This window comes from Trichoderma camerunense, assembly GCF_050948025.1.
Source record: "Trichoderma camerunense strain CBS 138272 chromosome Unknown V8C40scaffold_1, whole genome shotgun sequence".
Lineage (NCBI taxonomy): Eukaryota > Fungi > Ascomycota > Sordariomycetes > Hypocreales > Hypocreaceae > Trichoderma > Trichoderma camerunense.
The window spans coordinates 130,296-152,888 of record NW_028145369.1 but is presented as its reverse complement, the minus strand read 5'-3'; the positions used below and the strand labels follow the sequence as shown (position 1 = coordinate 152,888).

The following is a 22,593-nucleotide window of genomic DNA, read 5'->3' as shown; positions in this document are numbered from 1 at the left end:
TCCATTTGTCGGATTGAGCTAATGGCGTTGTCCATGGTTCGTCAAAGAAGTTTGACTACCTGTATGGAAACTCTAGCTACATGTACTCCGGCTGCCTAAAGTACATTAGAGAATGTATAACTCGATCACATCAACCTCTACCAACCCTATATGTATCTACCTGTCTCTACTAGATTCATCTACTTCCTACTAGATCTACCTGTATCTACTAGATCTGTGTGTCTCTATTAGATCTATCTGTTTCTATTAGATCTATCTGTTTCTATTAGATCTATCTGCATCTACTAGAACTATCTTCTTTTACTTGGTCTATCTACTTTTACTAAGTTTATCCTCAAAATGAGTAGATCAAATTTCATCGTCCGCCTCTTCTTTAAATCCACTAATGTGAAAGGTATGGTTGTTACCGATGACTCAACGGCAGATGCTGTACAGCAAGTTCAAAGTGTAATTGTCGCATGCTCAACATCCTATGAAGTAAAGTAGCCATCATGATACTTGTCATACGCCCCCAGTTATCTGAAGTGGTGTAATTATTTCGACAACTACATGGGGCATTGTACGCTACAACTGACTTCGTACTGACTTTCGTATATTCACCACCTCCTCAAAGTTTCGTGGCACTGAAAAGTTTGGCATATAGCAGCAAAGTCAACGGCCTGAATCTCTCATAAAGTTTCACTCGAGCCAAACTTTTCTTCCAATGCTCTCTAGAAGCCACGTATGCCTTGAATGATAGAATACTAACTCAGCCGTGTGATCCATCATATAATTTCTCATAATAGCCTTGTAGCTAAGAAATGAGCTGCCGATGAAATAATGCAAAGTCACTTAGAGCAAAAACGAATCCTTCACATCTCTTTCCATGAGTAAACAATCTTCATTAGTCCATCTAACTGAGAAATTGTCGCACCACCAATTTTTTTTCGCTTTCGCCTTTGCTGACAATCTGGTAACCCTTCCTTGACCTATCCATCCCTGAGCCGTCCTGATACCCTTTTCCAAATTCGCACACACAACATTTTCTCAATGCTTGACCAAATGTCAAAAACTTTCGCCAGTCATCCTAAACTCTCTAATCAAGTGTCAAGCCACTCAGCTCATACTCATCATACTTTCTTATTCATTACCAGTTGTGCAATCGTTCATCTTCGGTCCAGTATTCCCGGTCACCGTCGTATTCTCATCACTTTTCGTATTCTTCGTCACTGTCACTTTCCTCATCACTAAAATCTTCTTCGTCACTGTTGATTTCCTCGGAACTGTCGTCTTCTTCAGCACTATCGTATTTTTCGACACTGCCATCTTTGGTTTCATCGATATAGAGGCTGCCATCTTCATCATCACTCTCTTCTTCTTCCCACTTCTCATCCTCTATCTCCTCGACGGCATCTTCAACCGGGACAGCTGAAATTGTAGGAGCAGCTACAGTCGTAGTTTGGACAAAGAAAGGATCCATCTCAGTCGCCGTTCGGTCCAAGCAAATGTATCCCATTGGCGTGTGAAGCACATCATGAGCTCTGCAACGGACTCCAAGCCATTCTAAGAGGAATCCACGGCTAATATTTCCCTTGGGTGAGCCTTTAAAATAGTCACAAATAAGCTTCCATTCCTCAAAATCTGCGTAGAGTCGGCCTGACAGAATGCCGAGCTCAACTTTGAGCCACGCAGGAAACGTAGCATTCAGAGGGATTGGCGGGAGCGAATAATAACGGAGGTGGTTGAAGGGCACCATGGCTCGAGTGATAGGAGCCGCATAGGCGATCAGATGAACTTTTGCTTTACCTCGGGCAAGTCGAAGTTTCGGAATGAGGAGTTCAGCTTCTTCTGGGATAATCACCAGAGCAGTCCAGGTAGACGGGCTCCAGAGTACCCATTCTACGGGGCGCTACAAAAAGTCATCAAAAGTTAGCATTGTGATCCTAGAACAATAATATTATACGTTATATTTTATAACTTACCAAGAAGCGATCGCCTACAGTTGGTTTTTTCCGAGGAAGCTTAATGGTTCGGCCAAATTCCTCTGAGACGAAGAGTCGCGAATCAGTTTTTTTGATATCATACTTTTCACCGACCTCTGTGGCGCCAATATGGTCAAAAGCCTGTCGTATCTCTTTATCAGTGGTATTCAGCTTTCCAGTCTTGAAAAACTCCAGGATTGCTGCACTCAGTCCGGGATAGTTGAGTGCTTTGTAGTGAACTGGCCTTTCTACTTCGCGTTGGGTTTCCAGCTGCACTTCGAGCTCGCGCTCTTGCTCCTGCTCCACTTCCCCAAAAATGTCTTCTTCATAAATACCAGAGATATCGAACTGAGAGAGCCTGTGTGTGAAATCTTGGAGGCGAGAAGAGAGCATATTTTCAAGCCCTTGCGATGTCGAAGACCTTGATGTGTCGCCGTACATCTGCATCAGAGTCTGATGCTCTGGCTGTTGCAGTCTCTTCAAAAGATTACGTTTAGAATTTTCCGAGGTTAAATAGTCGGGATACTTTAACAGGGCATTTGTACGCTGACAGAAGTCATTGCCTTGTGCCTGGAAAAGTGGCTGCAGGTCTTCGTTGGCTCTGCAGGTTTGCTCCAGAAGCCAGAAGATGACATGGGGAGATTCAATATGAGTATTAATCGGCAATCGGTTACAGCAAACATCTCTGATACTCATGTCAACTTCCGGAGGTGCGAAAAACATCACAGACTGCGTTGTGCGTAGCTGTCGTAGACGCATGGCGGCTGCATTGGAGTCCAATTGTTAGTATTCGTTATTATAGCCTCGAGAAATGGGAATCATCTCATCGATAAATGTATGGTGAACATCTCGTGGATTTGATTAAGGGGAGGGTACTTACCTTGCATCGTGTTGTCCTTGGTTTGCTTAAGAGCTAAAGTCAATGCAGCGCGCGCATTCTCAGGCAGCTTGAGGTCTACTCCTCTGGTGTGCGCCTCATCGAAGTAGACGAGACAGTTCTCCAAATTATTTGCGAGCCTTGTTGCCAATAGTGGAGTATCTGTCTTTGCAGGATCTCTATAGACAACCCAAGCTCGGTTGTCGAAATGAAAGTAAACGGCTGCCTGTGCCTCTCCATCAACTTGAAGCCATAGCTTTGCCAGGTCCCTGTTGCCCGTCTCAAGAATGTATGCTCCAGAGTCAATAAGAATCCTGATACCCTGATCATGAATCGTCTTCAGCATGTCATGCTCACTGAGGCGCCAAAGATTGTGGTCAACCAAGACTGAATATTTTCGGTTGCGTGGCTGTAGGAGATATGATAGGACTTCGGCGTTTGTCTGTAACAGACCCGGAAGATCTTCTTGCTCAATATTCATAGGCATCAAGTACTTGTTGTCATTGGTACCACTGAACCCCGTCGTCCTCGCAGCACGAGCAAACTTCTCCCCAGAATTCTGAGGAATATCCCACGCCGAAACCTGAAGCTTGATAGTGAACTGTCGCGCATACGGCTGAAAGACGGACCTATTCATGTAATAGTTGGCCACGGCCTGCGTTCGGCATAAAACCCTCCAGAGTAACCTCACTTGCGTCTCATTTTCCAGATTTATGAGATTCCAATGCTGCAAGTGAGGAGGAATGTTACACTCTGAGATCCATTTCTCATACTCGGACGCCGCATCTTCAGAGGCTAGCATACTCTGGAGAGCTTGTCGAAACTGCTCATAGGAGAGTCCGGCCGAATAGAAGCTCAAACAAGTCAGCAATATGGTGACATCTGGATGACCGAATTCGGATAACTCTGATGGAACACCCTTTGCTGCAAAGGGTACTGCGAGAGGAATTCGGCCTGGATGAAGGCCGTACTGCACATTCCATCTTTTGGAAAGGCAGAGCAGCAAGATCTTGCGCGTAACTATTCCTCGAATGACAAGCAGTTTTTTGGCAGCGTTATCAGGTTGAGGGAAAAGCCTGGTAGCTTTCTCAAACAACGCTGCGTCAAAGCTCTGGTCAGACAGTACTCGTTTGATAGTGGTCTGGATTTCGTTGTCAATTGCATGATTGATATAAAGGAATGGCGCTTTGCCCTTCGAGATATCATCTACTATAAGCCGATGAAGCTCATCTTCAACATCATTTCGTAGAAACTGAACAGCTGGAAACCAACCCGAGCTTGCTAACAGCTCAATGCTTCCTGGGAAAGACTCTCGTAATTGTGGTATATAGTTTGATACCATCGACAGAAGGCCCTCTGCGACCTGCCATCGAAATGGGTGCCCATCAAAATCCTTTTCTGAGCCACTGGGGTAGTTTAGCTGAGTTCTTGGAGACAGGGTGAAATCACATTCGTCCAAAATATCTCGGCATCGAGTATCAAGCCAGTTCTGGAAGTTGATCATCATTGTGGCTGTTTTGGTCTTATCATCTGCAAGGCGTTGCAGCCCTGATAATCTGAACGACAACACGTGTTCATGGCTGGTCAGGATTAACCCCTTGGATCTTTGGATGTCCCGATGCAATCGCTCGTACAGTTGAATCATCTCATCCGTCGTGGGGGTCTGGCGAGAGAATGGGATATGGCATATTTCTCTGCCAACGAGACCACCTAATCGCGAATGCATCATGTTTGCCGTTTGCATTATGAGAGACTTGGGCACGATTAAACGAGAGACGTTCTCGCCATTTGCCAATATTGCTGCAGCCATAGGCATGATACAAGATGTTTTACCTGGTATGCACAAGTCAGTATAAGCTCTAAGTATGCATGTGATGCTGCATTCTTACCGCGTCCCATGTTCATTTGTAGCACGCTATTCTGGCCCGAGGCAGGATTAACAACGGCTCGTGCAACGTCAATCTGATCTGTACGGATCAATATGTTGCTGTCAATCTCTAGCAACAGCCAATCTGGGTCCTCTTCCATAGGATTCCAGTTCTCATGGCCGACGTTGCGAAGCTCTTCATTTATAGCACGGTGATCGTTGAGTAGAACGGCTGATCTGAGGCGTATCAGCCGCTGCATCTCCGCAATTGCGCAACCATAGTTAATGAGTGCTTCTTTCATTCCAGGACCGAATGGATGGTTAGCTCGAGATTGCAGGAGGCACAGAATCTCGATAGGCGTTCGGCAGGGCAGTATGTCTCCCAAGGTGAGCCACGTAAAGCGAGTGTCGCCGGACCAAAAAGCATCTCGGATCGACTTCTGGTAGGCTTCTATCGTCCCTCGTAGTTGCTCAATTGCATGTGTGATCTCATAACATGCCGGAAGTGGCTGCATGGAAGTACTGAGTACTGTTTGGCCAGTGGATTGTAGAGCAGTCAAACTTCGTTGAAGATCACTGCTGTAATCCTGGCGTAGAGTATTCGGCGACTTAGAAAAGGCGTTCAATATCTGATCAAGTTCAGTGAGCTCTTCTGAAAAGACACGCTGCTTTTCCTGGGACTCAACATTTTGCGCTTCAACATTAATGAACTTGATTGGAAAGTGACTCGTGACCCGGACCAATTCTGGACCGGCCCTAGTCACGAGATCTCGCGAAAATGATGGTATTATGTCCCGAGATTCGAAGCCGGAGAGATCAGAGATGTTTCTTTCCCACAGTTGCGGCTCGTTGGGGTATTTTCTACCACCGCATTTGTGACGATATGCGATGAGAATGCTATCCACCTGATCGACATAGGCTTCCAACTGGTCATTTTGTTTTCTGCGGTCCCAGTCTGGTCGAATGGCATCCAAAGCGGCGGGAACATCTATGAGGGAAGTCTCGAAGCTAAGACTGTCCGGAAGCTCTGGCCATTGCGCCAGTATATCCTTTGCCAATAGTTTACTTTGCTTTACACATTCCTGCATGTGCTCTTCAAGTTCCTTTTGTCTTTCCAAATATAGACACTTAGCATTCGTCTCAGGGCATGGCAAGAATGCGCTGTGAATGAGTTTCTCAAGGAGTGCTTGTTGAGGAGGTCCACGCTCTCTGAAACGGTCATAACCCCCATGCTTAGGAAGTTCGAGGTCCCGGAGCTCTCTTATACAGTAGAAAGCTACCAGAGATAGAACAATGTCCATATTGGCCTTAGATTGGAACGCCAGTAGTCCCAATTGGAAGATCAACGATGGCTTGTCCTTCTCGCTGCAGCATATTCTGATCAGGGAACCCCAGCAGTCGCAGATACGTGACTCCATTTGGCTCGCGAGAGATTCTGCGTCTAGGAATAAAATATTTTCTCTGAAGCCACCAATATGAGGCCAGCCATCAAGAATTTGTTTCAAATTGCGTCCCATATTGATGTGCTGGGAATCCGAGTGTATCATCTGAGCGACTTGATACACTTGGCTGCCTCTGAAAGTTGATTGCCTATCACGAGGTACATAAAGTTGGTACAGTTGGCTTAGAATTGCAGTATCTGCCGTTGTACGTTCGTAAAGGGATCGGCGAGCTTGAGCCCGAAGGCGTAGCTGGGACGCTTCTTCTGCGACACACTTCTCCCTTTGGGCGTTGGTTGTCTGAGAGAATTGTGCTAAGTTGCCAGCTTTCCTCTCAATTTCGCGAATGAGAGCTTCCAGTTGGTCACTTTGGATTGTCGTTGTGAGGTGGCTATCCCACTTCACTCTCTGCAGACGTTTAAACTCAGGAGGATAGTACTCTCGCTTGGGGAGCAGAACTGCAAACTCTCCAAGGTCTGGGAAAGACAAAGGAGACCAAGGTTGAACTGCGCCTGATTGGAGAATTCGTACCGCTTCTTCCGTGCCAGTTACTCCTGTAAGAGGATCTGGGAGGCAGAAAGATGTGACCGCATGGCATAGAGCCATTCTGCACAGCAAAAGGGGTTCCGGCTGTGAAACCAAGCGACCAAGAGTTTGATCAATGTCAAATCGAAAGTATCTATCAGATGGTTGGAAGAATGTGTCCACATGAATGCCAGCATAGTTTGGGTTTGACCTCCATGATAATTTTCCGTTTGGTGTGATGATACTCCTCTTACTTGTGTCTGCGGCGTCTCGCAGCACGATCTTGCTCGCAAGCCCATACCACGTTCCAGCATCTTGGTCAATGTCGATATTCGCTTTCAGTTGCTTGCAGAAGAGCAGCCCGATACTATTGACGTGAAACTCAAGATCTAGGTGACGAAGCTCAACGGACAATCTGCCTCTTTCCGACCAAGGTTGAAAGACCGTCAACCTCTGTGGCACTTCAAAGTGTTCAAAGATTTTGGCAATCTTTTTGAATTCTGAAGAGCACGGATCAACCAAATTCACTCTTTCACCACGAGTTGCATATCGTTCGAAGACATTAATCACCCAGTCTTTTGGTCGACGGTTCCAAATCGAGGGCTGTCGCCGAACTTCCAGAATGCCCGTATCCAAGTTCAGCCAGTGCGAGCAGTTGTCCAGCAGGCTCCTGGGCAAGTCAAAACTCCATGCGCTAGAAGGCTCAAAAATTTTGCTTGGTATAAATTCGAACAGAGCATCTCGTCCTTCTCGTCCCTCCGTTCGAATAATGGCGCCAGAATCGCGCATGCCAAAGTGGACGCGCTTATTTTGGAATGAATACGCGAGAACATATTCCATGCCCGGCATAGATGAGGCATATACATGCAGATTTTGATCACCAAATAGGGACTTGACAGATGGATCATTGCGAATGGCTAGTGGGAGATTTCCTCGCCGTTTTCCATTCACAAAGAAATGGCCTTCAAGAATATGCAGGTGAAGCACTTGCCTGCCTCTAGAACATGCTTGATTCTGAGGCACAATACATCGAATCCATCGTGAATGCGGGGACTGCAGAAACGTCCAAGATGTTGTGGACTGCGTCTCATTGCCAGTAGCTCCATGCCCTTTGATGTCGATCATCTCTCCAATGGCATCTCCAATAGCGCCTGGATGAGCTTCCACAGCAGCTCGAATCAAGCCGTCTATACGAAACATCATTTTCGCATCACGAATCATCATGCTTCTGCTTAGCGGGGAAAGATTGTTGACAGTCATAACTCGGTTTTCCTGAAGTGCGACTGAGGCCTTGATCCAGGTAGAAAGATCAGCCGCGGATAAAGCTGTCTCAGAGCCAAGGTGTATCTCGAAAGTACGACGACAAAGGAGGGATGCCTTGAGCCCATATGTGGCGATTCTGTCAGCATCTTTTCCATCCAGAGTGTTTCTCGATTCTTCTTGAGATGGCATAATCCACCCGAGAGTAGCATCTCTCGCTGACCTGAGTAGCTGTTCAAACTCAGCACGCATATCAGTGTCTGACAATAAAGAGAAACCTCGCAAGCTCAAATTGATGAGAAGCTCCATACAATTCGTCTCTCTCCAGTTAGAATATATGGAATCTATTCGGGCCTGAATTTGCTTCTTCAAACTCTGAACGAAATTTCTTTCCCTGAACACTGAGTGCACATCGCGCAAAGGTCCAGATTCTTTTTGAGTGGCTGGACCAGCCTGAATAGCTAGTTGAGAGACCAACAAAGCAGTGTCCTCGCTGCTGAAGTTCACATTCGACGAGCCTAATTCCACCAGAATATTGAGCCAACGCTGTGATTTGCCAGCTAGAAGCTTTTGGTAAGCCGAGAACTCTGCCACTGACATGCTGGGTGGGCATTTGGTCGTATTGGCTTGAATCTCATACGAAGATGGTCCATCCAAGCTCGTGGCTGGGTGCACATCTGGCTTTAGTACTGTGCTTGAAAGCCCAAGTGGAACATGTATTCCGCAAAGATGATGTAGCGTGAGAGACTCTGATAGATCTTTGACCCATATCTTGGCTTCGTGGTCGTATAGCTGGAAGTTTGCTGCAAATGGCAACAAGATCCTTTTGAGGGACACCAATCCATCACTATAGCTATAATGGGTTTCGCTAAAGCACTTCTTATCCGATGCAAGAGATATGCAACCCCTCGGTGCCGTCATGAAGCGCTGTAGGTGACGACACTCGTCTAGAGTCGTGTAAGGCGACTTGGTGGACGGACGGGTAGGATGTGCCAGATCTCTAAGGATTTTCCATGTCGCATCGCGGTAATCAGATAGAAATTTAGGAATTTCCAGTTCGAATACAATCATATGGCTTTTCGCCTCGTCCGTCGGAAGAAAATCTTCATGATGTTGAATTCGAAGTTTCTTTCGCGTCCTCCAGTGCCAACATTTCCTACAACCGCGAACATCACGTTTCCCGTTTTGAAACGTACATTGACAAATCAGTGTATTGACCTGCAATGAGTGAGTTTCGTATTCCTCTTTTTTGGATTCCCACTCCTTGGTCTTGGCAGTCCGGTCAGCATCCGACCGCATCATAACAAACTTCAAGCGTGCCTTCATCTGCTCCGATTGCTTCGCAAACTGAACAGCAAAACTATCTTGATCATGAGCGCTGAATATATGCCCATGTCTGGCTTTTGCATGACGATTAGCCAGATATGTTTGGACTACTAGGAGTCGCTGCATATCGGGCAATGAAGGCAACTGGAGGGCATCAAGAAGCTCAGGATAAAAAACCGGTTGGTAGTCACCTAAGAGGGGACAAGAAACAAGGGCGCACTCGTCCATTCGCAACCAGAGTTCGAATATCGTGAGAAGTTTAATGCTTTGTAGGAGAGGATCGCCATCATACATCTCCCCAAGCTGCCGAAGCGTCTCATGAATATTGTTGGCAAATGCACAGCAATGACTGTTAGCATTTCCAGTGTTGAATCTATTTGGCAGATTGGCCAGCTCAAACTTTTGCTCCATTCGTGTCAAAAGGAATATCTTTTCTGTGAATGCATGAACTTCTTGAACAGGCGTATCCATGGGGTTGGGAAGCAGTAGTGTCCCATTGTTGGTAACGGGAATTGGCGATCTGTGGCTATCTAGAAGTCTGTCGAGATAGCTGCCGCTCTTCATAAGTGAGAGTTGGAGAGATTTATCAGAGGCCTTTCGTGGGAGTCGGTGGACCTTCCGTTTGGTCTTCCACTTGACGTAATTCCATAAATTTCCCACACTATCGTTTGAAAACTCGATGGAGGTTGTGATCATTGGCGCAGTGCAACTGAAAAGGCTTTCGAAATGTTCCCTGTGCATCACAAGATTGGCTCTTTCCTGTTCCAGCTTAGCCATGCGACGGCACAGCTTTGTGCGAAGTGTCAAGACCAAGCTAGGATCAAGTTTCAAATTTCCATCAAGGTCTCTTGTCTGCTCGAGAGGAGCGAGGCCATTTGTAGCATCGTGAAGTAGTTCGGAGAAAAACACGGCCATCAAGAGCTTGTAGCATGCTTTTCCCGATTCGCCGAGTGACAGGTTAAGGTGCCTCTGAGTAGCCACTCGCAAAACGAGCCAAAACGGCAATCTTCTCCATGGCAACGAGCCCGTCACGAAGTTCACATCGTCTCTGACTCTCTTTCTGAGCTTGGGAACATGAGCAAATTCTCCGATGGCTTCCAGAATGCTCATGAGCATCTCAGTGATTATAGATGGATCGGAAGTGTCTCGAATTTCGGCAACCGACACACTTGCTTTATTCGTTTGAGCTTGAAGATCTTGAATAGTCTCCATGCTTGCACGCTCGAGAAATGTAGAAACGGCCTTTTGCAGATTCTCGTCGCTGAAGTCGCTGAGACTCAAGCGCACAGCACGCCCTGGGAAATCCCATCCCAGAGCGTTGTCCGCCGCGAGCACACTCTCAGTCGTTGGGGAAGTTTCAAAACATTCAATTACGACGAATTGTTCATCGCTTCTCCTGCGTCGTCGTTAGTGACCTGAAATTCATGTTTGTGGAGTGGTTAGGGTGCTTACTGGATGTTCTCAAGTCTTATGAGAAGTGAAGCATTCTGCTCAACAACGTAGCAAATGAGAACAGTGTTTGGACGAAGTTGGCTAAAGTGCTTTAGCAGTGTGTCTCGGTCAAGACGTCCTTGGTTGAGGTTCATGCATGTTTGGAGAGATTCACCCAGAGAGTGAAAAGCATCAGCAAATGGTAAGCTTGCCAGACTCTCAACCTTTTCGCAGGCACGAATGAGTCTTCTGAGGATTTCTGAGGATATTTCTTGATAATTCTCTTCTTTTTCGCCAGGTAATTTTGGAGGAAGCACAGAATGGTCAATGATAGCCTTTAGGGAAGCCATCATGCCGGAGGGCTTGGGGTGGTAACTTGGGGAGCAAAAATCGCAGAGCAGAGGGGGGAGGGAACAAAATTGGGAGGTGGAGGTGTGTGAAAATTTTGCAAAAGAGAAGTTAAGAAAACAGAGAACAGCTCATAATAAATATTTCTCGCGTTTGCATTGCCAGCTGCCTGGAGTTAATGGCCAGTGAGCCAGCTGGCAACTGGCAGCCAGCAGAATCTTGACGCAGCAAACCGGCCTCAGGATTTGCACATACCGGAAACCTGCATAATTTCAGTGTGTAGATTAAGATGTGGTGAAAAGGTGAGGAAAGCAGAAAGCAGAAAAGCTGAAGGGTAGAGCTAAATATACTTCTTCGCTCTCTCGTGTTGATTTGTGGTGGTTGTGACCAGCAAGATTTGGCCGAAGCAAGAGAGCTATAGCCTTGCAGAGAAGAGACAAATAATGTCTCTGGATAGCTGCACAACTCTGCTTTTATCCTCTCCTTTAACACGTGATTCACGTTTGGGAACTTGAGGTGCTAGCCATGCGGGAGGCCTACAAGAAGAAGGGAACAAGCATTAGAGGCATTTTCCAGGGCAGGATTGGAATTGAGTTATGCTTTCATGCGGAATTTCAGTTTTTTTAAAGCTGAAACGATAAAGGAGTGTCTTTTTGACTCATTGCTTTGGGGTTGCATAGAGAGAGGTAGCGACCTGAACAGATATTATACTCTTGTTGAGCTCTAATGAGATATGGCACTTGATAGCCATCACTCCGAGCTGGGTCTACAAGACCTCATGACACATGTCTACACATCTATCTCAAATACTATTGATACTAGAAGAGAGCATTGATACTAGCAGAAATTATCGATACCAGGAGAGAGCATTGATACTGGACAATGCTAGACGAGAGTATTGATACTAGAAGAAACTATGTAGATGAGAGTATTTGTCACGTGACTCCACTTTGAGCTAGCTAATTCTCCTCCTCGCTCATCCTGCCTAGTCTTTTCTCTCTTTATCCCTATCGCAATCTAGATTTTAGTCACAAGCTTGCTTTCTTGCAGTTGATCTCAGTGCCTTTGGTCCTTTTGTGTGTTTTCTCTCTTTGCTTGCTTCGTTCATTCATGAGCCTTTGTTTGATCCCTCACAGTATTGATACTAGATGAGAGTATTAATACTAGATGAGAGTATTAATAATAGATGAGAGTGTTAATACTAGACGAGAGTAGGGACGATAGATGAGAGTAGTGGTAATAATAGAATACAATGATACTGGAAGAGAATATTGATGCTGTTAGAATTTAGTGATAGTAGAATAAAGGAGCCATGATGGCAGATACCAAGTGAGGGCAGTAATATTTGCAGATACTTGAAGAATCGGGTAAACTACACAGATACATAGTAGCCGTTAGGATACCTGACAGCCATCTGCTGGTACTGCCGCTGCCACTACGTGAGAAATATAGACAGAGTATCTCTACGAGCGTACATACGAATTACTATTTAGTTATCTTACCTGATATCCTGAACATAGAGTATAGTATAAGTTATCAAACTACAATACATGTTAGATTCAGACAAAGGGTATTTCCAGCAGACATACAAATGTGTTTTGGATGTCAGGTAGGTATACCGATAGTCGAACATATTGGAACTCCTATCCCTACCGCGAAACGGTAACAGGGAATAGACGAAGCATGTCAGCAATTGGAGAGATAAATGCTCATATAAGGAGAAGAAGGCATTCTTAAACAGCCGCAAGAAGTTGAGTAACATAATACAAACTTTCTCAGCCAGAGGTGAGGCTTAATATGAATATGCCAACAGTAAACCGGCAAGGTGGTGTAGTAGACGGAGTACACAGATAGCTGTTGGACTGCCAACGGAGGACCAGTCATGCAATGCATATGCAATGCAATGCAAAAGCCCTTATCTCAACTTCCTGCTCCTCCAAAGGAAGTCATACATAACAGGGTAGACCCTGAGATTAGTCTCTCCGTCATGTGGTATTCCCCATCTCGCCACGACCAGGAATATACGATTCCACAAACCTCCAAGAAACGCCCTCCAACAATAGAACAAACAAGTAAAGAAAAGAAAACATCATTATACCTAACTATACTAGGCATGTCAGTGACAAATCGCCACCGGAATAGACTACAGCGGCCCGGGGAGTCCCCTCTGAGCCACTTCACCCACTCCATCCTTACCGCTACTCGAATCTCCCTCATCGCCACTCGGGCTTACTGCCTTGTCCTGCTCGGAACTTCCCATACACACAGGCCCGCAGTCTCCTCCTCTTCCTCCACTCTCCTCCCCATTCAGATTAGATTCCCCTGCCTTGTACCCCAAGTTACGGTACAACGCAAACAAGAAACCAGCATGTACTCGCCATATACGCCTCCTCCAACCAACCCAGCCACGGACAACCCCCGTCATAACTCTCGTCAGGTCATAGTAGCAAAGTCTTTCCCCCCGTCTAGTTGTCTAAGTCCGGTCTAACACGCGAGTTACATACGCCCCCCTTACACGCCCTCTCCTCATACCATACCATTTACCCTACATACACCCCCTTTCTCTTGCTCAACACGTCTCCAAAACACCCCCAAGCAAGATTCCAAGTATTCAGCTTGTTTTTGCCTCCAAACCAAGGTTCCTCGCATATTCCCCATCCCCTCCTCCTCTTTTCTCACTTTTGCCCCTTACTCCTCTTACCCTCCCCCCCCCTTTCTCCTCCTCCTCTCAGGTATCCAAAAGTTCCAGAGACACTATTCTCCCATTCTATTTCAGGCTGGAGACTATTGAATTTTACCCCAACTCTATGCTGCGTCTAACATGAGGGGCAAAAATCAAATAGCTTGACTTTACCAAGTACTCTCTTCGAATCATAAGTCACAACCACGAAGGCGTGTTAACGCTAAGGCAGCCTGGAGGACTTCCCTCCTCTCCGATACCGAGATTCGTCCGGTTACGAATCTACGTGAGGGGGGGGGACTGGCGCCATTCCATCTTACATGCATTATAGTCTCAGCTTTACACTTTCTGGTCTAGGCAGCCTTTCCTTTGATGAGCTGTTTCGGTATAGTCAGTCAAGTCTGGTGATGGCTGATCGGGACGTCTCGGATTCGCAGTTTTGACGAGAGGCTAGTCAGTTTTGTCGATTATGATCTCATTGATAAAAGGCTACGATCCGAGGTGATACCCCAAATCCTCAAGAATGAAAAGTAAAAAAAGAGTCTCGGTAAAATTGTAAATTGTGAAGCTAAAATTGTCGCTGAGAGAAAACTCAGCATTGTGATATCGAGATCATAATCGTAACGTTTGCCCATATTCCATCGCAAGAAAATCCCTAGTTCCCAAAACTCCTCCAGGAGTTTCCAAGCCCCTGTCCCTGGTATTCCAACATTCAAGTCCCAAATCCCAAACCCTTACTCTCCTCATCACAGACTCAACCTCTTACACGTCCAAAGTCTTCTCCACAAACTCAACCTTCTCATCTTTCTCGTCTCCATCGCGGTGCAAAAGAGCAACTTCGAAAGAGGAGTAGATGACGTCTTCATTGCCGGTTCTCTCTTCACCTTCGCGAGCAAACTCCCACTCTGATCGAGTGAACCTTTCAAGCACCTGAGGAGCCATGTTGACAAAGCGGAACTGCAAATCCTTGCCCAAGTACTTGCGTAGAGTCATTTTCAATTCAATGAGGAGTAGAACACCAGTTGTATCAATAAATGAAATCATTCCAAAATCAAGTACAATGTAGTGCAGAGGATAGTGGTCGGTTTCAATGGGCGAGATTTGTTCGCGGTGGCGGATCTTTGTAATTCGGCGTTTGGTTGAGTCGTTCCACATTCGGTTCTTCTCGGCGGCCTCTACCATTTCTGTGGTGGGTGCGTAGCGAACCTTGATGTCTTCGACAATTGAGTTCTTGAGACGCTCGGCGTTGGGGAACAAGAGGTCACTGGTAAATCTGACGAGGTATGCCTCAGGGGGAACATCAAGCTCCGAGTCATTGGGGCGGCTCTTTGAGAGCGTCCAGTGGTTGTTCTCAGTCTGCGAGTGGGAAACCTTGACCAGTCGTGGGAAAGCAAGTCTGAGAAGGGTGTATACCAAGCTGAAACCAACAGACACGGCTAGACCAATCTCAGTGGAGGTGAAGAGTGTCACCCAGAATCCTAGCATGGAACCAACAAAGTCGATGAAGCTGATTCTCCAGTATCGGTAAAAGAGCTTGGGGGGAGAGACGAGATGAGCGACAGCCATGATCTAGTAAGAGAGGCAATATGTTAGTATATCCGTGGTACCATTAAAATGAGACAGGATGACTTACGATAATAGCGGCAAGGGTGGCCTTGGGAATCCAGTACAGTGCGGGGGCAAGCTCGTAGAGAGTCAAGAGAACAAATCCGGCAGTAACGATGAAGTTGAGCGGAGACTTGGAACCGGCCTCGCTAGAAACAGCTGTGCGGCTCATGGCGCCTCCAGAAGCCATCGAGCCTTGAATACTAGCAACCATGTTGGCAGTTCCAAGGAACACCAGTTCTTGAGAGCGGTCAATGTCATATCCATTTCGCAGTCCAAAGGCTTTTCCAACACCCAAATGTTCGATGGACATGGCGATGAACGGGGCAACAGCGCGACCAGCCACCTTGGCGAGAAGGGCGGTGTCATGAGACTTGGCCTTTTGAAGACCGTTGGACTTGATCTCAGTCACAGCCCACATATAATCAGGCTCAGCTCGATTTTTGTTAACGCCCCAGGAGATCAAGGTGTAGATGACAAGAACAACTGCTGCTCGACTGGTGCAGACAAACTTGACCCACTTGTTCTTCTTGCCGATAGTCTTGCCAACGTGCTCGAAGATAAGGAGCATCGCAATACCAGTCAAACCAATGCAGGCAGTCATTCCCTGGATCTTATCAAGATGACCGAGGACACCGCGGATGATCTCGACAGTTGTAGAGCCGACCGTTAGACCGACGAGCGAGCCGACTTGTCCAAGCAAGATGACCAAGGCAACGGCCGAAATCCAGCCAGTCAAGACGGGGCCACTGACGAAATCGAGGAGGAAACCGAGCTTGAGAGCACCAACAATGAGAGCGTAGACGCCAACCATGAAGGCCACGGCCGAAGCAACAGTGGCTGGGTCTTCATCTGGAAGGGAAGATACCGCCTCGGCGGTGAGGAGACCAAGAACCGATGTTGGACCAGAAGACACCTCTGCAAATGGAATAATCCGTGTCAGCAACACTGAATCATAATGACTCCAATTGTCAAAAGAGTGAACAAAAATGAACTTGACTAACCTTTTGAAGTACCCATAAAGAGGTAGAGCAAAGATGGAATCCAGGCGGAGTACAGACCGTGAACGACTGGAATGGTGGCAATCTTGGCGTAGGAGATGCCCTGGGGCACAAACATGACACCGACAGTGAGGCCGGCAATGAAGTCGTTCAGCAACCATTTGGGGTCGTACCTGGGCAGCCATTGGATAATGGGAACCTTTTCGATGAGGTACTCAGCCGCGGCAGATGGGATGCGGCGAGCAATAGGGCCAGCCCAGCGCTTGACCCTGTTGTAGTTGGCATCCGTACGATAACTTGTGACAACATCTTCCTTAGCCTTTGAAAGGCCCTTGGATACTCTCTCCATGGCTGCGATATTCGGAGAGACTCGGAAAGTGTCCGTCAAGCTAGAGGTCTGGAGGTTCGGAAAGGTCTCGGAGTTGCGGCAACTCGACAAGCCTCAAAACACCTGTGTATGCAAAAGCAAATGTGTATATAAACAACAACTAGGGCCAACCTTGATGTTATCGATGGAGCCAGACGCCGGTGGTCAAAGCTGATGGGGAAAGGAGAAAAGGGGGGAGGCTACTCGACTCTATATAGGTGCGAGTATGGCAACTCCAAAACCCAGACGTCTCCTTGGCGATGACTATCAATGCCTAGGCCTAGGCAGTTGACAAGCAGGTCTGTCTGCTTCAAGCTGAATGGCGGTGCAACACTCGGGCTCAAGAAAATCAACGCGAACGAATGGTACCCTCCAAAAGGTACCGGTCCTTAGATTTGAAAAGGAAAATCCGAATCTGTCGCATGCAGCACACCAACTTTATCCGAATAACCACCCTCCCTGGGCAAAACAAAGGCGAAGACGAGGCACACCAACCTTAATCAGAGTCGTCGATGGTTCACCGAGAGGGGTAGCACTGGGAGCTAACAAGTGCGTCGACGGCAGCGAACGCGGATCTCGAGACACACGAGACACACGAGTGCCTGGCTCGGCAGTATTTCAAGGTCCTCTTCAAAACGGGAACGTCATGTTGCATGGCCTGGATTCCCATTACGTTCGTTGCATGCAGAATAAACGAGCAATTGCTCCGTGCATGCAGCAATTCGACAAGCATCCGTCTATCATTCTAAGCCCATGTACGAAGTAATCTGAGCTTCGTGCTAGTGCTCCATACGACATGTACAATCGGCCGCAGGTTGAGCTGGGCTTATGGCCGGCGTGATAGATCGCCGAGAGAGAGAGACAAGGGCACGTTGTTCCGTATACCTGTACAACCATGTCTGTCAGTAGGTTGGTCAAGTCCCCTCACTCCTCCCCTACTCGTACACTCCCTTCCGCCTCGAAACGCTGGATATACGATGAGTAGTACATGTCTGTAAGTACAGTACATGGAGCATGCGAGTAGGGGTGACGCTTAATTCTCATCCCAGAACAAAGGACAATTAGTCTAGCAAACGCCCCCAAATTGACGGGGTAATATTCGCTAACTAGCTTCTCCAGACTTGCGTGAGGAGTCAGGGCCCTAGGTTGAAGAAACCAGCCTCGGGCCAATGAAGGAAGCCAAGCAGGCCTCACATCCCCCACGACGAGGCGAGCTGTGCAAAGTCACAAATCCAGTCCACAATGGCGAGCCCCCTCAGTGGCGTTTTCTCGACGATAGCTCCAATTCTAACCCCCCTGCGTGCAAGGCTAAACGAATTTAGCGGCCGACTAGCATGGACGCTGCCAGCAGTGGAGATTCCTTATTGCATTGATTCTTGCAGGCATCGTTGACGGGGAGCCAGCCATGTTCTGCCCCTGTACCCGTTCAATTTACCTTTTGGCTCTCCGTTCTGTTCCACATTGTTTCCACCTGGATGAGCCATCCGGCGGTCTTGTCCACGAGCCTGGAGGAAACGCCTCCACTGGCGATGAAGACGGCGTCCAACACTGATCTGTCGTTGGTTCTCCACATTGCACGAAGCGGGCGGGGTCGGGAGAACCCATGCCATGCTTTGTCGAAAGAGATGGCATCAAACATACCGGCAGCCGGGGTGTGTTGACACAGATGCAATAATCGTACAGGTAATCCAGTACTTCGTACCTGTGCTGCGCCTATGTCCATGCAGGTATCACGGGCAAGGCTTCAGGGTCTGCCTCTGAACTCCAGGGGAGTAACCTGGGAATGGCAGATTATCAAATTCGCTTCCAGCCGTGCCGGTTTTCCGAAGTTGGTGGTATCGCGTTGCAGTGAATGCGAGCCAAGACTGTGACACAGCATGTACCCAGAAAAAGGGAAGCGCTTGACTGCCGCCTGTCATGTACGAGTATGGCGAAACAGAGCATGCAGCATGGCGATCTGCCTCTCCAAGCTACAAACGAGTACATCTCCTCTCACGAAGGCCAAGGTACCCCAATGGCGACAATAGCGAGAACTTTGGAGCAAAACAACACAAAAGTTGGAGCTGGGCATTGGGGGAGTGGCCTCCGGCGACGGTCCCCTGTTCCTGGCAAGGGGAATCTCAAGAGCGCCTCTCCGGACCTCAAATGAAGACGACGAAGCAGCATCTGATGGCGATGGGATTCCATGAGTGGTTGGCACAGACTGTCCGGCAGATGGTTTTAGTCTAGGCGGCTAGTGCGGAGGTCAGTTCTTGATCCCGGGCCGTGATGCTCCAGCTCGTCTGCATCTCCAACTCTCAAAGCCCTTCTCCTCGACGATTTAGCTACTTGTTCCAGCCCTGTTTTAGTGTCGACTTGCCCTATCTGTATAGCACGCCCATGTGCTGTGATTGGGCTGGGCGACCCTGCAGAAACCCCTCCTGGGCAAATTGTCCACCTTGGGAACACTGGGTCTGTTTTCAGCGGGCAAATGCAACGCTGAGGCTGCATGGGATGGTCCCGTTTTAGAAACAAGCGACGGATAACTCGGGCAGCGATTCCTGGTTAGAGTTGCATCAGTTAAACGGCGAGCCCTGGTCGACATGCTGGTCAGCGATTCGACTGCGTAACGTACATGTACCCGGTTCTTGCAAGCCTCGGGCCGCTGACATGAGAGGCGAGAACAACCAGCCAGGCTGTGAAAGACACTCCCGTCCGTATCTTGTTTCGAATCTTTGGTTTTCGTCTTGTTGTCTGGCTGACCACAGAGTCAGAGGCCACTTTGATAGCTCGGCGCCTCTTTGCGGGGTACATTAGGGAAATGGAGACGGAGTGGAGAGATTGTCGCGGAAAGGCAGCGATGGAGCTAGAAGGCGGAAAGACCAGTGAAGACATCCACTATCTGGGCCTTGGGAGGAAGAGATACTAGGGAGTAGCGCCTGTTTAGCGCGTTGGAGCATGTACAGTTACTCGCGACAGAGCATCAAAAACGGTCATTCGAGGTACATACCAATTACCAGGTATTATTCCATCATTCTAAGCCATTCAAGTTCTACCGTTTCTTTCATCCTACACTACACGACACACTACACGACACTACACATGCCTTGGCAGCTGTCACCTCTCTGCCCCATCATGCCCGAATTGCCATTGGAGCCTGTGTCTCACTTATCACTATTGCTACCTCATCCGCACAGAGACCTAGACCCAACTGTCAGAACGAAATAGAAGACAGGTGTGCGTATGCACCACCGGCACGGCGCGTGAGAAGCCCGAGCAGCGAGCGACGTGGGTCAGCTTCACCTCGACCGGCTGCTCCCTTGCTCCCTTGTCTCTGGTGGTACTCCGGAGGCTAGCAAGAGACATGGAAGGCAAATTATGGAGACCCAGGCAGGGCCTTTCCTCCCCTTGTCTCGCCAGCTGTCGTCGTCCAGATACAGTACCGCGTATTATGCTCCAGATCCGGTGGCCAGGCTCTTTTACAACACAATACAATACACACGCCTCACCTACAACAGGCATGTTCTCGTATGCGCCGGAAAATTCCGTGCTGAGCCTACTGGCTAGGAAATCGATTTGTAACCATGAGCTTACATACAAAAGCCCATCGCCAAGCTTTCGAATCTACGTGCCCTTCAGATGCCCAGCCTACATACGTGTACGGGGTACAGATTGACAGGTTGACAGATTACGCCTGCAAAGCATTGAGAACGGGGTAGTATCCCTCGTGTTGCCGTATAGGTACTCGAACATGTTCATTTACATCCGGCAAGGATTGTCTACGGCACTGTTCAACCTCGTGTGAGAGTTTTGCCTTCCGGCTTTTGATGCCGCTCAGATGAGAGGATAGGGAGGCGTGTGCCGTCTCGAAGATTCACGACTCGGAGGCCTATCACTACATCTTACCCCTGTCTTACCTCTGTTCTTTTGCAGCCCTCAGAGCTTCCCTACCCCCAACCATTTGAGGAGGATCACCAATTTCGCCGGTATATCCAGTGAGATGAACGGCCATACACCATGTACTCGTAAAGCGTTGAGGGACCTCCTGCTTCGGCCATGTCGGTAACTGTTTGAAGCCGATTTTCCTCCGGCTGCAGCTTTGCATACGAGTAGATGTTGCATTGCTCGCGGCGTCGAGAATACATGTCGCCATGTTCCATCGAAGCCTTCTACATTCGTTCGTGTTTTCATGTCGGATTTGCCTCTTCCTACCTTACCCTCCCACCCTCTCGTCTCAACACACTCCTAGTGCACTTGGAATCTTTTATTTCCTATTACAATCAAACACCCGAGGCAATCGAGCAGCTACTCGGCACGTAAATCTTTGTTCCGAGCGCGTGGCATATCCAAAAGTTCCCCCCATCTTGCAGCATCCCACAGGTTTACACCGAGATTTCTTGACGTTTTAACTAATCTAGTAGGGTTTGAATTTGCCGTTATGCCCGTCTTTAGTCCAGTGATCGACATGCAGACAGCCGTGGATGCCTTTGAGCTGCACATTAATCAAACCAACGCCGTTTGCTTTGCTCCGGCTTGCCCTGTTCTGGTCGTCAAGGTCACATCAAAAGGGACTGACTCGAGCTCTCTTGGTGCTATTATGGGTCTATCGCGCGATTTTCCCTCAAACTGCCGGCCTCGGACCCATTAGGCACTCATTGATATACGAAGAGACGATCCAACAACATCAAGTTGCTATGTACCTGGTCGTGATGCCTTCCTTTACGCCGCGTCTACCCCCCCTTGTCCGGCTTACAACCAGACACCTATTAATAAAATTGCCACTACAAGGACGAGCCCCCTCCCCCCCCCATGTGCACCTCGGAAAATACTACTCGTAGTAGCTGCTGCTATGTACAGTAAGAGGTAGGTGGTGTGCAGATAACATAATCGCATTGATCTGATACATGTTCAAGTCACTTAGCAACTGCCCAAACGGGTCGACGCCCGCTCGCCCAACGTGCCTTATCTCGAGTAAAATAGCGGCCGTGGGCTCGGGAATTTTTGCATTGGACAACACATAACTCTATCTATGAAGCATGATTTTTCGTAGATGCAAGCACGCCGCCCTTTAGATAGTAGATGATAGATGTGGTTCTTTTGTTTTTTTGGTGCCCTTCGATATCAGATTCCGGGACGTTATTATAGCGGCCGAGCTGCAGCATGTGGCTAGGCTGGCGCAAGTGAGAGGGCCGCCTCTCCCCGAAAACTGAGACTCGGAGTAAGGGTAGAGAATAGGCGTCAGGAATTGCAACAGGGAATTTTTGGATATGCACTTCTTATTCCGGCTGTTCTACGCCACCAGGCTGTATGTAAGGTTGTTTTGTTTATGACCGTTGTTAGTATCTGGGCTAAATTCTACGTCCGAGCTGCCTTGCCGCTAATACGAGTAGTACATACAGCCCACCCCCTTTTTTTTAGGAATACTACATGTACCTAACAACCCTATTTCAGAGCCTATCGTGAAATGATTTCTGCAAAGGAACCACGTGTGGAACTACAGGACGAGGGGCGTTTTGCTTACAAACTGGGCCTACCCACACTTTCTCATAAAGATATTAGATTTCAATTAAAGACCTATCTAGATTGACGTGTACTACAATGAAATTCACGCTCTGATAAACAGCATGAGCCTTATTGGCTATGAGCTTACACACGAGGGAGCGCGTACTTTTCGTACAGGTCATATGACCGATTATACCATATATGATGAAAGATAGAGGACAGTGCGTGAGCACCCACGTAATAGCAATTTATCGACTCGAATCGATAGCCACAACCAGACAGTGAGCGAGGAAGGGAAAAAAAGGCCTGTGAAGAAGATGGACAGGCATTGGATGTCTCCCTTCTAGCAATTCTTCGCGCCCAGACCTCGGAAAAAGTTTCCGAAGTGACCCCCATCTAGACTATTACGTGTTTCTTGTAAGCAA

At 47.9% G+C, this 22,593-nt stretch overlaps 2 protein-coding genes across 2 annotated transcripts; both read right to left on the bottom strand.

The window, feature by feature from the left end:
• Positions 1-887: 887 nt before the first annotated feature.
• On the bottom strand, positions 888-11,036 carry V8C40DRAFT_279003 (uncharacterized protein; the record flags this gene model as incomplete). The annotated part of the gene is made up of 5 exons (XM_083221148.1): positions 888-1,888; positions 1,962-2,725; positions 2,842-4,671; positions 4,728-10,651; positions 10,708-11,036. 5 exons carry the CDS (start codon positions 11,034-11,036, stop codon positions 1,187-1,189), a joined length of 9,549 nt encoding a protein of 3,182 aa, XP_083078612.1. The 3' UTR covers positions 888-1,186.
• Positions 11,037-14,476: 3,440 nt separating this feature from the next.
• On the bottom strand, positions 14,477-16,669 carry V8C40DRAFT_259992 (sulfate transporter family-domain-containing protein; the record flags this gene model as incomplete). Its single annotated transcript, XM_083219087.1, has 3 exons — positions 14,477-15,283; positions 15,348-16,237; positions 16,324-16,669. 3 exons carry the CDS (start codon positions 16,667-16,669, stop codon positions 14,477-14,479), a joined length of 2,043 nt encoding a protein of 680 aa, XP_083078611.1.
• Between the last annotated feature and the right edge of the window lie 5,924 nt (positions 16,670-22,593).